Source organism: Coptis chinensis, chromosome 5 (assembly GCF_015680905.1).
Source record: "Coptis chinensis isolate HL-2020 chromosome 5, ASM1568090v1, whole genome shotgun sequence".
NCBI lineage: Eukaryota > Viridiplantae > Streptophyta > Magnoliopsida > Ranunculales > Ranunculaceae > Coptis > Coptis chinensis.
In genome coordinates, this window is record NC_141460.1 from 79,984,065 (window position 1) to 79,998,130 (window position 14,066).

The 14,066-nt window shown below is 36.2% G+C and overlaps 1 protein-coding gene across 4 annotated transcripts; it reads left to right on the top strand.

Annotated features, from left to right (window-relative positions):
* Positions 1 to 8,374: 8,374 nt before the first annotated feature.
* LOC147499165 (auxin response factor 2-like) lies at positions 8,375 to 13,984 on the top strand. Of its 4 annotated transcripts, none has more exons than XM_086560968.1 (15): positions 8,375 to 8,746; positions 9,236 to 9,348; positions 9,532 to 9,627; positions 10,001 to 10,057; positions 10,244 to 10,399; positions 10,838 to 10,922; positions 11,118 to 11,208; positions 11,316 to 11,480; positions 11,632 to 11,751; positions 11,847 to 11,922; positions 12,020 to 12,191; positions 12,345 to 12,407; positions 12,603 to 13,015; positions 13,092 to 13,282; positions 13,558 to 13,984. In XM_086560968.1, exons 1-15 carry the CDS (start codon positions 8,656 to 8,658, stop codon positions 13,634 to 13,636), a joined length of 1,968 nt encoding a protein of 655 aa, XP_086417094.1. In that variant the 5' UTR covers positions 8,375 to 8,655; the 3' UTR covers positions 13,637 to 13,984. The 4 variants fall into 4 exon arrangements, with proteins under 4 accessions (XP_086417094.1, XP_086417093.1, XP_086417095.1 ...); XM_086560970.1 differs by lacking the exon at positions 8,375 to 8,746 and adding an exon at positions 8,879 to 9,018; XM_086560967.1 differs by having other exon boundaries at positions 12,345 to 13,015.
* Positions 13,985 to 14,066: the final 82 nt, after the last annotated feature.

The following is a 14,066-nucleotide window of genomic DNA, read 5'->3' on the forward strand; positions in this document are numbered from 1 at the left end:
ATGCTCAATTACAGAGTGGGTCGTCTCTGCCCAAGTAATTAGTTTGACCCACCCTTATGCAAAACCCTATACAATCATCTATCTAAAGATACATAATTAACCAACACATTACCATAATTATATTAATTAAGGCTTTCTTTGCGTGTCCCTAAAATCATGTCGTATCTATGTCTTACCTAGTTTCCCTGGCTACAACAATCGCTTCCTAACGCCGAACATGTACATCCACATGCCTCCCCTTACATAATGAACTACTTCGTATAACTATCCCGGCGGGATGCGCGACACCGTAACCCTCACACGAAAAGCCATTATGTAAGTACTGCCACTATTCGACATAAAATATTGCGCGTCTCGTTCTAATTTTGCGAACGGAATAATTAAGCCACTATTCGGCTACGATTGCCCAACACATGGGTCAATCAACATCTCATATATATACACCATACACAAGGGCCAATCATATCACATACGCCCACACAGGGAAAATCACATGAGTTGTGGTAGTCAGGTTCTAGGATTTTCGTTACGTAATTTATTCAGGTGTCATACATAACTATCTCATAATCATTTCACTATATCACGTGCATGTCAAATACATTATTGCACTAAGCCAAATATATTTAGAATTATCTCAATACATCTCATAACAACTTTTATTCTTTCACGTACCAATATATTATTGCACTACGCCACACTCCCGTGGGAAATATCTACAAATACTATACTACCTCATAGTAGCATCTCACATGTAAAATAATGGAGCGTTTATACATTTATTTCTCCAAAACTATTGCATTTAATATATATATCCCAACATATTATATAATGTCACAATATCAACGTCAAATCTTAATTAGATAAATGACCAAATTTATACAAGCTTCCACAAAGATTTTTAGCATTTGATTTGTCCATACAATTTAATATATAAAACATAACACAATTAAACGATAACAATGATCCACAATCAAAGTCCATGAATCTAAGTCCAGATATAATTTAATTCTCGTAAAACATATATATCTAAGTCTTATAAAATTCCCTTTTGTTACGTGCCAATATATTATAGGTTTTACACACTACTCACGTCAAATCTTAATTAGATAAAGACAAACAAAATTATACCATTTCCGACAATATTTTATTACTACATTTGTCCATATTCTTAAACATGTGAAAAAATGGAAAAAGTCAACATTCCACAGTCAACGGTCAAAGTCATAGTCAACGGTCAAAGTTAAAGTCAACAAGTCGTGGTCAAAGTCAAACTATCGTTTCTATGTTCAACAGGTGCGTGGTCATAGCCATGGTTCATGGCTAAGGTCAAGGTGCATGGCTCATGGGCTCATGACCAAGATAATGGTTCGGACCCAACTGGCCAAGCCCAAACCTTAGAACCCGAAAGTCTAAATGTTAAAAGACCCATTTGGATCTCTATTTTAAATCCTCTGGTTGGCCCCAAACAATATTAAAACCGCCCAAAATAAAGTTAAGTGGTTCTGTCCAAAAATTGAACTGAAACCGGCCCAAAAACTTTAAATTAAACTGGCCCAAACTAAACAAATAGAAAAATGGCCCAACCACTTAAAACAAAACCGGGCCCAACAACTTAAAGCTAAGGCCCAAAAACCGAAACCAAAATAGCCCAAAAACCGAAAACCGGCCCAAGGCCCAGCCGGTCATCTTCTTCCTCCAGCAGCCACCCAAATCGGCCACCACCAGTTCTGATCGCCACCATAAAAAAAAAAAAACCAACCGAAATTGGTGAGGATGAAAAACCCCACAACTTTAACAAACACGAAATCCTAAATTTCTGGAATTCACAAACTTCACTAAAACTAGATCTGTAAACTTCTGGCCGCCATTAATGGCTTCTACAAGCTCCACTCGACAGCCCTCACGCACCCTCACTACCCCACTTCAACCCATTATCAATCAACTAACCAACAATCAAAACATAACACAATTTTATAGTTTCAACCAAACTAACTCAAAACAATAACTGACGATTTCTTGGTTGTAGCTTTGGCAGCCATTGACGCCCTCTTCCGAGCTCCAACAACACCCAATCTCCATCCCTTGATCCCCCGACATCAAACAACAATACAAAACCACCACAACAATTTAACCACCCATCCGAAACTGTATAACAGTTCAACCTCCAAACCGAAATCAACCCACACTACAATACAGTATAACAATATTCAAGCCATGTACATGACCACTGTTTGTTTGGGCTCATGCCGCCATTAACGGGCCCAAATCAAACTTCGACAGTTTCATCTCAGTTTTCCGAGTTTCAACAGTTAGGACAGTTCAATATCAAATTTAAGAGAATTAAGTTTTAACAACACGACAGATTTCAACAGAAAAGAAATTGACAGTAACAAGGATTTTATAAAAGTAAAAATCCATAAAATATCTACTCACCTGTATTAAAACTCAACTCGATGAATCCCTCCTCGTCCGAATCGTCGCGCTCCACCCTCCAGCAAACGAGTTTCTAGCTCTGCCTCTATTTTTATTATTTTTTTATTCTCTAAAAACCCTATTCTCTATAACAATGTGATTATATACTTGGGTCTGAAACCCAAGCCCAACACAGACTCGGGCCCAGAAATTAGGCCCACATGTCTCAAATCCAATCCAACATATTTTTAAATAATTAATTAAATTAATAAATTAATAAATAAAATACGTATTTTAAATACGGGTGTTACAGAATTCCTCCTAGTCCGAATCGTCGCGCTCCAACGCTTTAGCCAATGAGCTTTTATCTCCGCCTCCATTTTTATTTTAGTTTATCTCCAAAACCCTATTCTCTAGAAAAATATTAATATATACTCGGATTTGAAACCTAATCCCAACACAGACTCGGGCCCCGAAATTAGGCCCACATATCCCAAATCCAATCCAGCGAATTTTAAATAAATAAATAAATACGTATATTAAATACGGGCGTTACACAATATGTGTCCGAGACGGACATGTAGATATGTATCCGACACGGATAAAATATGGCGTGTCCCAACATAGATACAAACTACGAAAATTATGACAGACATTCCCATGTACTTGCGTGTCTAAAGTTATTTTAATGTTTTCTTTGATCGTGTATATGCTTAAACTAAATATACGTACATTTGGGTATATTTTTAATAATTTGGTACAATAATGATTCTTATATTAGAAACCAATATTTATTTTTTCTCTTTTTATTTTTTCCTGTCCATTTTTTTTTTCAGTTTATTTATTTATTTATAGCTATGGAATCTTACAACGAGTACAACACATACCATTATAAGTTTCAATTGGTCATGCTTATGCTAGATTATTAGGGAGTTACGATAAGTAATTGCTTCAAGATTGGTATCCTCTTCCAATAAAATAAATGAGTTTTGGTTGTGGTAGATTATTGGTGTAAATTTGCAGTCTTTTTTCTTTGTAATGTTTTTGATATTTTTGTTTCTCTGTTTTGGAGTAATACTTTTATAAATATCTCATTTCTCTTCATTTTCCTTTTCAATTGTTGGATTGGAGTTGTGGAAGAAGTTATGAACTGGGCTACTAATGAAATTTTATTAGTAATTAATGTATGCAGCAAGGGAGTTTATTTTGAATTTTCTATGAATGTGAAGACTATATTTTGTAAGAAAAAAATATTGTAGGCAATCAAAGTTATTTTTTATGAATGATTAAAACACATTTTGTGAATGAACTGTGTTATTAATAAAGATTGAGTCCATCAAAGAGAATCCTTTGTGAATTTTTAAAGTTTGTGAAGAAACAAACAAAGTTTGGGCTACTAATGAGATTGTATTAGTAATTAATGTATGTAGTAAGGGAGTTTATTTTGAATTTTTTATGAATGTGAAGACTATATTTTGTAAGAAAAAAATATTGTATGCAATCGAAGTTATTTTTTATGAATGATTAAAACACATTTTGTGAATGAAATGTGTTATTAATAAAGATTAAGTCCATCAAAGAGAATCCTTTGTGAATTTTTAAAGTTTGTGAAGAAACTTTGTTCTTAAAGTTTGTATCACAAACTGGCTCTGTTCATATTTACACATACAGTATCAACAAAGTTGTTGTGGACAATAGACTGAAGCATCTCAGGAGCGACAACAACAGATAGTGATGTCTCCCCGGATAGTAATCTACCAGTTCCAGTAAAGCTTCTTGAGCTTGAAGATTGAAGATGGATGAACATCAACAGCTGGTACTTCCATGGCCCCCAACTCCTGAGTTTGGCAAAATATTGAATGAATATTAACTTAATTTTTAGAACGGTCTTTGACAAGCATCCCACAAAAAAAATTGACGTTAAATTAAGAACTACGTAGTCGGATATAAATTGCCCTCATAGTAAACGATCATACAATTAATAAAGAAAAGCAAATACGAACTACACATCCTTTACTGTGATAAATGGAATGCATAGATAGGCATTAGCGCATTTCAATGTTCGCATGAAATGATTATGAATAAAACTGCTGGAAATGAGTAATGCATAGTGAAATCGATTCATTGCTACTATGGAGATGGTCTCTTTAGCTGTTTAATGTAAATGCAATGTATCTAAAATTAATAGCACAATACATTAATAATAATAGGCTTGAGCAAATCAATTGTTAATGTAGCAAGCTGGCCATGGGCCGGAATATTGGCTAGTAATATCTAAGTTTCATACCCTGGTTATGGAATCAATAACATCGGATACAAACTTAAACTGGTTTGGCTTGGGTTAGGGGTGATAAAAGGGCCGGGCCGGGCTAGCCCGGCCCTCAAACCATAAAAGCCCTCATGATTGAGGGCCGGGTCAGCCCGCCCCTATTTGATATTGAGGGCCGGGTCGAGTAGGGTCAAGCATGAAAACTTCGAGCCCTTAACCCGCCCCTCGGCCCTCATTTTTGAGGGCCAGATGAGGGCCGGGTCGGGCCCGGTCTAATTATACTTCACTAGTTTACTATTTTTTTTGTAATTATTATTATTATTATTTTGTGTAATTGATTTAATGATATGTATATAAGTATACAAAACTAATTCTTATATCTTTAGAAAAAAAATAGATAGAGATGGTGGAAGAGATGATATTCTTAAAATATCTACATTTTTAATACTTAACTATGTTGTTAGGTTGGATTTGCTTTATGTATGACTTATATACATATCATTAAATCAATTACAAAAGTGCATATATTATATTATGTTATAATTTATCCCCTATTGAAAACTAATTTAATAATTTTTTTTATACAATTTAGATAATTATAGTATAATACATAAATATAATGTAAAATAACAAGAAAAATATGGTTTTCTTTTTAGGGTTTACACAAATATATAGTATAATACATAAATTATCACCTCTATTTTGGGTTTACACAAGATAATCATAATTCACTTTTCTTTTTATATTTGAACTCTTTTACTCAAATTACAAAATACCCATATGATATGTGGTAAACTACTATTATTAAACATCATTTGTAGTGAAAATATTTAGTTGAAATAGGGATAATTATGGTGCATCTACATATATAATGTAAAAAATAAAATATATCTTATTGAAAAAAAAAAAATCGGGCCAAGTGAGGGGCTTGGAAGGGCCCAATCTTGGGCCGCCTATAACTTCCATAACCTGCCAGCTAAAATTACTGGCAAAGATTTATGGGTTTGCCAGCAAATTTCCAAATCTGTGAGGCCAACTTTTGGCGGTTTTGACGCGATTTTGTTTTTTGAGGGCCGGGTTGAGGGCCTGAGGGCCAAATTATCACCCCTAGCTTGGGTGGTGGCCCAAAAAATTTATGGTCATGTATGGTAGGGACTCACGGATCCAACCAAATGTCAAATATAGCTTATGACACAGCATTGGGGATGCTCTAAGTGGCCAGAAACACTTGTGCAAACCTCTTTACTAAACTTACTCGTTGTAGCCCAAACAACGACATGGGGGCAATGGCCCAATGTAAGGTAAATGGGGCATAGGTTGTCTCGATTGTTAGGGACAGCTTGGTCTCGGCAGCCTGGGCTACTAACCCACACGAATTGCACTTCTAGTGCCCGGTTAAAAATAGAAACAACAAAGGGAGTCCAACATCTGTAGAAACCTCGCAAAAGGGGTTAGTGTAGTAATTGCAGATATGTAGCTCTATGTCACTTTCTTTGGAATAGGGGTTTGATTTATGGAGTGACTAATGAGTATTACTGAGATGACGATGGAGTTTGATCATCATTCTTTCAATCCAACTACAAAGCTCGATCAAGAACCAAGACTATATATGTTCTCCATAGAGGGAGATGTAACATGGTACTTTTTAGATGACCTGTTTGGCTGTTTCCTTCCACACCTTTTGCATTTATATTATCTTAAGTTAGCAAAATGTTTAAAATGCATATGACTATCCTCCCACAAATTGATTAACCCACCTTCTTTTTTTATATTAGTACCCACATGTTGCAAAGTCAAAAAAATTGTGATAGCTATTGTTGCCTACTTGCCTAGAAATCGCATCCATCAGTAACTGTAATTCAGTATAGCTCGTGTAGTTGTGTTGGAATTTAAGCACCACATTCCACCTGAGTAAAGTTTACAGTTTACAATAACATGGTCATCGATATTATCGGCGATATATGCCAAAACATTGCTACCAACAATTCCGGGAAGAGTTACAAGTGTAGTAGCTAGTAGCTACAACAAAATAAACTCCATTACATTAAACACATACTGACATACCATTACACATTTACACAACAATTGAATGTTGCTTCGTAACGCACAAATACAGCTTGAAATGAACAAGCAAAAAGTAGCAGGGAGCTGCAAATCTCTCGTGAAGTTCAGCTTTATCTAAACAAAACAAAACAAAAAACACAATTAGTACCTCCAAATTAAAAGCAAAGATTCGTAACAGTTCTCTCTATTTAAAACCCCACTATTACCTCCTTAATCAACACGTGTTGCTCCTATCTTATGTGCCATTTAATAACTGGTCCCTTTTAGTGAGCTTTGTCAGGGTAACGGGTGACAATTGAGCAATAACGGCGTTATTTTTGTCTTCTTTAAGGCAGAGTTAACGGCGTAAAGTTGTAACGGATGAGCCGCCTTTTTCTTTAAAGCTTCGCCACGTTTCTGAGGTGTCCTTTTCTACTTTTCTCTGTTATTTAACTTTTGTCGGTTTTCCGTTGAAAGTCGCCGGTTTTTACAGATAATCTCGAATAAATCGCCCTACATTCAAATTTTCCAATTATTTTTTTGGACTTAAAATGCTATTTTATTTTATTGACTGCTATTAAACACATCCAATGTTTGTGGGTCCAAAACAAAAAGGTACCAAAAAAAAAAATAGAGATGCCTGACACCTTTTTTAGCTCCATATTCATCTCTTTATTTTAGCTATTATTACTATATTATAGAAATTACTATTGGTGTTTTAGAAATACATTGAGAGCAAAATAGTTTTAAAAAAAACCAAAGAGATTTAAAAAAAACCAAAGAGATTTAAAAATACATAAAAAAACAATTTTTTTTACTAGTGTGAGACTGTAGATGAGGGTTGGGATTTTTAAAATAGTTTAGATAAAACTGTTAAAATACTTGCTGGTGTAAAAATTTCATTTCAAATTTTTTTATCAACAAGCTGAAATATGCCAAGGCTGATAGAACATAAAATTTCATGAAAATGTCTATTTTTTTCTAACTAATTTGGCAAAAATGTTTGTTTCTTCTTCCCTATATACAAATTTTTGTTGAAAAATATTAAATTTTCAGGTTCATTAATTTGGGAATCATAATAAATTTGTGGAGATACAACTATTTGTTGTCACAATACCTTATGTCCTGATTGGTGGAGAAATTGTCTAAGAAAACTGTTTATCTGGTCCACAAATTGTTTGGACCAATAAAAAGCTGCCGTCCACAAATTCAATCTCTTTTGGAATTCTGGTCTGTTCCCAAATGAGTCACAGAGTTTGATTTGGTTATTGGTTATTGATTTGGTTCGGTTCCCAAATGGTTATTGGTTAGTTGATTGAGTACCCTAATTGATATATGGTCCCTGGTGCAATGATTTGGCCAAACCACTGACAACCCAACCCAACATCGTACCGCCTATTCCACTAGCTAATAATGATGCAGAGGTACTGAACCGACCTGAATACCTTATGCGGTCTAGGCTCAGTGGTTCAGTTCAGTAACACGATTGACTATTTGATTTGGTTATCATTTTGTACCAGGAGAGCATCTCATCATGTGTCTGAAGTCTGAACTCCTGACTCCAGATTCGTTGTTTTTAAAGGCCAAAATGCTCAGTAGTCAATATCGTGAAACTCTTAATTAAACACATGTATACCGTAGGCACTGTTTACAAGCCATTAAAAACATCGGCATAAAAATCGGCGTCGAAAATAAAAAAAAAGTTTAACCATGGTTAAAAAGTAGTACTGAAAAAACTGAGAATACACAGAGAGGTACCCGCCCATTTCTTCAAAAAAATAAAGAAAGAAGGAAAGCGGTAGCTAACGTGTGTACGCCAACGCCAGCAAGGACACTTGACTCATCACTCACTCTGCTGCTCCTTGTGTAGTACAAAGTAGCAAGAGAGAGAGAGAGAGAGAGAGAGAGAGAGGTGAAGAGTTTTGAGAAAAATGAGTTCTAATAGTGAAGGAGTGAAGTTGGGAAGTAGGAGTAGGAGTAGTTTTAATATGAAAGGGAAAACTAGCTGTACTACTAACCAAGGTATGTTTCTAATGTTGGTGTTTGTTATAAAGTTGGGGAACAAGTGATGAGAGAGTTTTGTTTTTGTGAAAACCAAGGTATCAAGTGGTTGTCTAGTTATTATTAATTTGTTTTTATTTCTGTTTTGTGAATGGGTATTAATGTATTATATCATATCCTTTTAAGCTTATATTAATGTCAATGTGGTGTTCTTCTTTATGCATATAGAGAATATTTTTTTGAGGTTGGAAATAGATGCATTTTGGGTTTTCTGTGTTTGGAGCAAATTTAAGGTTTTTAGTTTATTTTCGCAGATTGTAGAAAATATTGCATCAACATGCTTGTCGTTTGTCTTTATAGTATCATAGTATGAATTGACTTGTGTTTGGTTCCCCTGCTTAAATCCTTGATACACACTGTTCATTGAAAATGGTTGATGATGTATGAATGATGGGTTCTTGATATGTCCTTTGTTCTGTTGATAATGGTATTTGTTTGGTCTTCTCTCAGGTGACAAGAATAGCTCATATGCTGAACTTTGGCACGCATGTGCCGGGCCTTTTGTTAATGTTCCTCGTGTTGGGGAGAAGGTTTTCTACTTTCCCCAAGGTCATTTAGAACAGGTATCATTTGCCTCTGTACTGTTACATTCATTTTTGTTAATGTTAAAGTTGAATGGCGTACAATTCCAACATGATCGTAAGTCTTGAAAGACACCCCATTCATGGGCACATTTAGATTGCAAATAAAATTCATTTTGGTTCTTCTTAGATTAGTGGAACTTATATGAACTCTGTTTCTTGTAGGTCGAGGCATACACAAATCAAGAATCTAATGGTCAAATTCCAAAACATGATTTACCTTCTAAAATCCTCTGCAGTGTTATGCATGCTCAACTTATGGTATGCATACTTTTACTTTTCCTGCATATTGAATAATATGCATTGGCTACAGTTGGCATTGTTCCTATTAAGCAGCATAGCACATGCTTACAATGCTCAAATTCCATCTGCATTTGAATGTGTAAATTTGCGGCCAGAATAAGGTGTTCTTAGACTGTCTTTAGATGCTTCCACGGATAGATTCTTATTATCACAAAATTTAGATATATCCAAATTAGCAATAGATATGGTTATGGTTTGATCTAGAAATGCTTGAGAGTTGAGACTGCCTTTATGTGTTACACTACTTATGTTTAGTGAAATACGTATTTGCCTTCTGTTTTTAACAAAAGACAAAATTACTTTTGTTTTTATTTGCTTTATCCAATTTCAGGCTGAATTGGATACAGATGAGGTGTTTGCGCAAGTGACTTTGCTTCCGGAGACTGAGGTTAGCTATTAATTTACAAACACTGGTTTCTTCTACTTACAAGTTGCTATGCTAATGAATGTCCTTGTGAATCAGTTACCAGTTTCTTAAGCTTTTCTTTTCCTCTTTAAACTTTCCAATTTACATGTTGGTTTTATATCTTATACTAACTAATCTAGCGTGGCTGACTGATTTGGGTCATTGCAGGAACATAAGCCATGTACAGAAAAGGGTACCTGTCAGTCTCAGCCTCAAAAGACCCGTGCATACACATTCTGCAAGACGCTGACTGCATCAGATACAAGCATACATGGAGGATTTTCGGTTCTTAAGAGACATGCTGATGAATGCCTTCCACCTGTGGTAGTTATCTTTCACATGATTTTGGGTTTTAATGAGATCTGTCACAAGTGTTGATAATCTAAGTTAACGTTTAGGCTTGGGATGAACAAAACAGTATGCATAAGGGTGATCTATCCATGGGACATACTTGATACACATGCAATGGCTTCCAATTCTATGGATGCAAGCCATATGTATATGAAAAGATTAATTATTGGAAGAAGTTTCTTACTGGGTGTTTGCTTGATGTGTTTTGCATCAGATTCTTTTTAATTAAAGTCACTTGATAGCTTGCTTCATTCATGTAGCCAGCAGTGTGTCGTCTAGTCGTGCCCTTCTGACAGCGGAATTTGCCTCATCAATTGTTTTTTCTGATGTTTGATACTGTCGTTAAGAATTAATGGTTAGTTACTTAGATGAGTTTGTGATGATGGAATGTCTTATTGTACGTTGTTCTAGGACATGTCTCTACAACCCCCAGCACAGGAACTGGTAGCAAAGGACTTGCATGGGATTGAGTGGCGCTTTCGCCATGTATATCGCGGTGAGTTGTCATTAGTTATTCCGTATTAGGAACGAATTAGCTGATTATTAGTAGGAACAGGGAATGCAAACAGATTCTTTTCTTTCCTATGTAGTTTCTATCATTATAAAGTTTTATTGCTCTACTATCTTATTCTTGGTTTGCTATGCCCATATTGTTTTAAGCTTAAAGCATGATTTGGTTTCCCAAATATAGGTCAACCAAAACGACACTTGCTTACAACTGGCTGGAGTACATTTGTATGCTCAAAAAAGCTTGTGGCAGGGGATGTTTTCATATTTGTCAGGTTCATTTTCCTCTTCCGAGTAACGTTTAAAACTGAGTGTAATATCTAATACTTTTGCATTGTAGTTATCCTGGTGAGATTTAAGGGTGTTAATAATTGTGTTACAGAGGAGAGAATGGAGAACACCGTGTTGGGGTCCGACGTGCTATAAAGCCACAGAAGAATGCAACTGCATCTGTCATATCAAATCATAGTATGCAACTAGGCGTTCTTGCTTCTGCTTCTCATGCTATATCTACTGGATCCATGTTCAGTGTGTATTATCGGCCTAGGTGTGAAAATACATTCCTCAAGTACATTAATTTTCTATTGCTTTGTTTGGTGCCCTGTGTGCGTATTTGGTCATTTTACAGCTGAAGTGGTTAACTTTGACGCAGAAGATTTATTTTCAAGCAAAACAACTAATTTTTTCATTTCTTGCAGGACAAGTCCTTCTGAGTTCATAGTTCCATATGCTCAATACATGAAGTCAATAGAAATTAACTATTCAGTTGGAATGAGGTTCACAATGGAACTTGAGGGTGAACATAGCCTAGAACATAGGTGAACAAGCAGTGTCTGTGCTGGTCTTCAAAATTTGTTTTGCACTTTTGCAGCTATTGTTGTCTTGATAGAAACTCTTTTTTGTTGTGAACCAGACTTGCAGGCACTGTAGTTGGTTGCAAAGATTTTGAACCATTTAGATGGCCTGGTTCAACATGGAGATCTCTAAGGGTAAAAACGTCTTCCTCTAAATTGCATATCTTCATAACTAGGAACTGTACTTTCGTCTTTCATGTTATATTATTTGTCTGGTCATTATTATGCATAGGTTCAATGGGATGGAACCACTGGCAGTGTGGTGTGCCCAGACAAAGTTTCTCCATGGAATATTGAACCACTATCAATCACCAATGCGAGTCGGTCTTTGCATAAACCTCAACCAAAAAGGGCAAGAATCCATAGTTCAGCATCTCTTGATTCATCCGTCTTGGTCAATGGTGGTGAGTAGGCGTCTATTTTCAATCATCCAACAAAGTTTTTCCTTAGCTGGATCTACCTCATTTTGGCTATTCTTGTTTTCTTTGTTTAGAGAGTAGGGTGGTGCTCCCATTATTGTACTGTGACTTTTCTGATTGGGCTGTTTTACTCGTTAGACTTCTTCCAGGGTGCAGTCGAGCTTACACCACAACTTCAGACACAATCAGGGGTCTTGCAAGGTCAAGAAACTATTGCAATAGGTGCTAACAAGTTAGGAGCTGTAGAAAAACCACCTTTTACGCATTGGGTTCCTGCACTGAATTTAGGCTGGCCTCAGGCTCAACATGAGCTGGAAAACAAACTTCACTGTCAGATGCACGATTTATTTTCACCTTACACTGACAATTTGACCCCCATTCCAACTCTTAAACCAGATTTTGCGGCTCTTGGAAGCTATGGATTGCCACTAGTTTCTACGTTTGACAGCATTTCTGAAAATGAATTTCTTGAGAAGCGGTCAATTCCAAATGTCAATCCCAACACGGCCCCCCAACTCGAGGATGTAGGTGATAGACTGGTGACTCAACCTAAAGGCAGCAGCACATGCATTATCTTCGGCGTTGATTTAGTTAAAAGCCGATTGAAGTCTGCCCCATGTATTATTGCTTCCACTAAGAATCAACGCCGTTGTCCTGTCACTCCACTGACATCCCAGTTAGGCCTTGCAGAGTCTGATAAGCTTTTGGAGCTGAAAAAGACCATTAACCATTCTGGTTATAGTGGTTCTGGTAGCCAATACAAAGATAAATGCAAGAATAATTTGTTCGCTGCTCGAAGCTGCACGAAGGTATGTATTTATAAGACCGAGTTCCCTTTTGTTCTCAGGCATAAATGATCACAAGTATATTATGCTATTCTTTCAGGTCCACAGGTATGGAACTGCGCTTGGGAGATCTGTCAACCTCATGAGGTTCAATGGGTATGATGAACTTTTGAACGAGCTTGACCTGATGTTTGATTTTGGGGGAAAATTGATGGGCTGCAGCACTGGTTGGAATGTGGTATACACCAATGAAGAAGGTTCTAACATGTTGATTGGTGATTCCCCCTGGCAGTTAAGTTTAAGAACCTTTAAAAAAGTTTGAGATGCTAATAGACGACTACTCAGAAATGAGTTGCATACATGTCACCTCGGTAAAAGAGACGTTCTTTGAACTGGGAATCAAAAATTGTGCTGAAAGGTCATATTCCCAAGGCAAATAATGTGTCTTTTGTTGAAGCGGAATATATGCAACCTACTTGTCAGTTGCATGCTATCATTCTCTATAGATTTCAAAACAATGGTTTCAGTTCAACATTATTGATTCTGGTATTTTGGTTCCAACACAGGGAATTCCAATCCATGGTTCAGAAGATGTACATTTGCCCCAAGGAAGAAGTTGATAAGCTAACTTTTTGCTCTGCATAGTCTATAGCCATATAACGTTCTCCCTGACATGGCTTGTTGTGGTTTTGTTTCATCATCACAACTTTAGTCCAGAGTTTTCCTTCGCCCAGCAGAATCATATATAGCTAACAGGTATAGAATGACAGAGCTTTACGAGTCAGTTGATATATATTTAGAAAACTACAGAAGTAGTACATAGAGGATATAATTAACTTTAGAAAGATACTAATGCCAGAATGTATCTCTTTTGCCATGTAAGTTTAACTGTTCACAAGGTATGATGTAATCCGTATAGTTTACAATTGGAGGCTCAGGATTTGTTTATCCCCATTAATGGTTCAGGATTTATTATGTTCTTTTGTGAGGTGATATTTTGTAATTGTTTAGTGCTGAACTGTTTGCATGCGTATTATCTATGGGAGGTATGCCAATTTCCATGGACCTGATGCCC

Bases quoted from the DNA above. Each gene is read 5' to 3' on its own strand.
- LOC147499165 (XM_086560967.1), top strand. From the start codon at position 8,656: ATGAGTTCTAATAGTGAAGGAGTGAAGTTGGGAAGTAGGAGTAGGAGT. The intron at 10,400-10,837 runs GTAGTTATCTTT...ACGTTGTTCTAG, and splicing joins ATGAATGCCTTCCACCTGTG to GACATGTCTCTACAACCCCC. The intron at 13,283-13,557 runs GTTAAGTTTAAG...GTTCCAACACAG, and splicing joins ATTGGTGATTCCCCCTGGCA to GGAATTCCAATCCATGGTTC.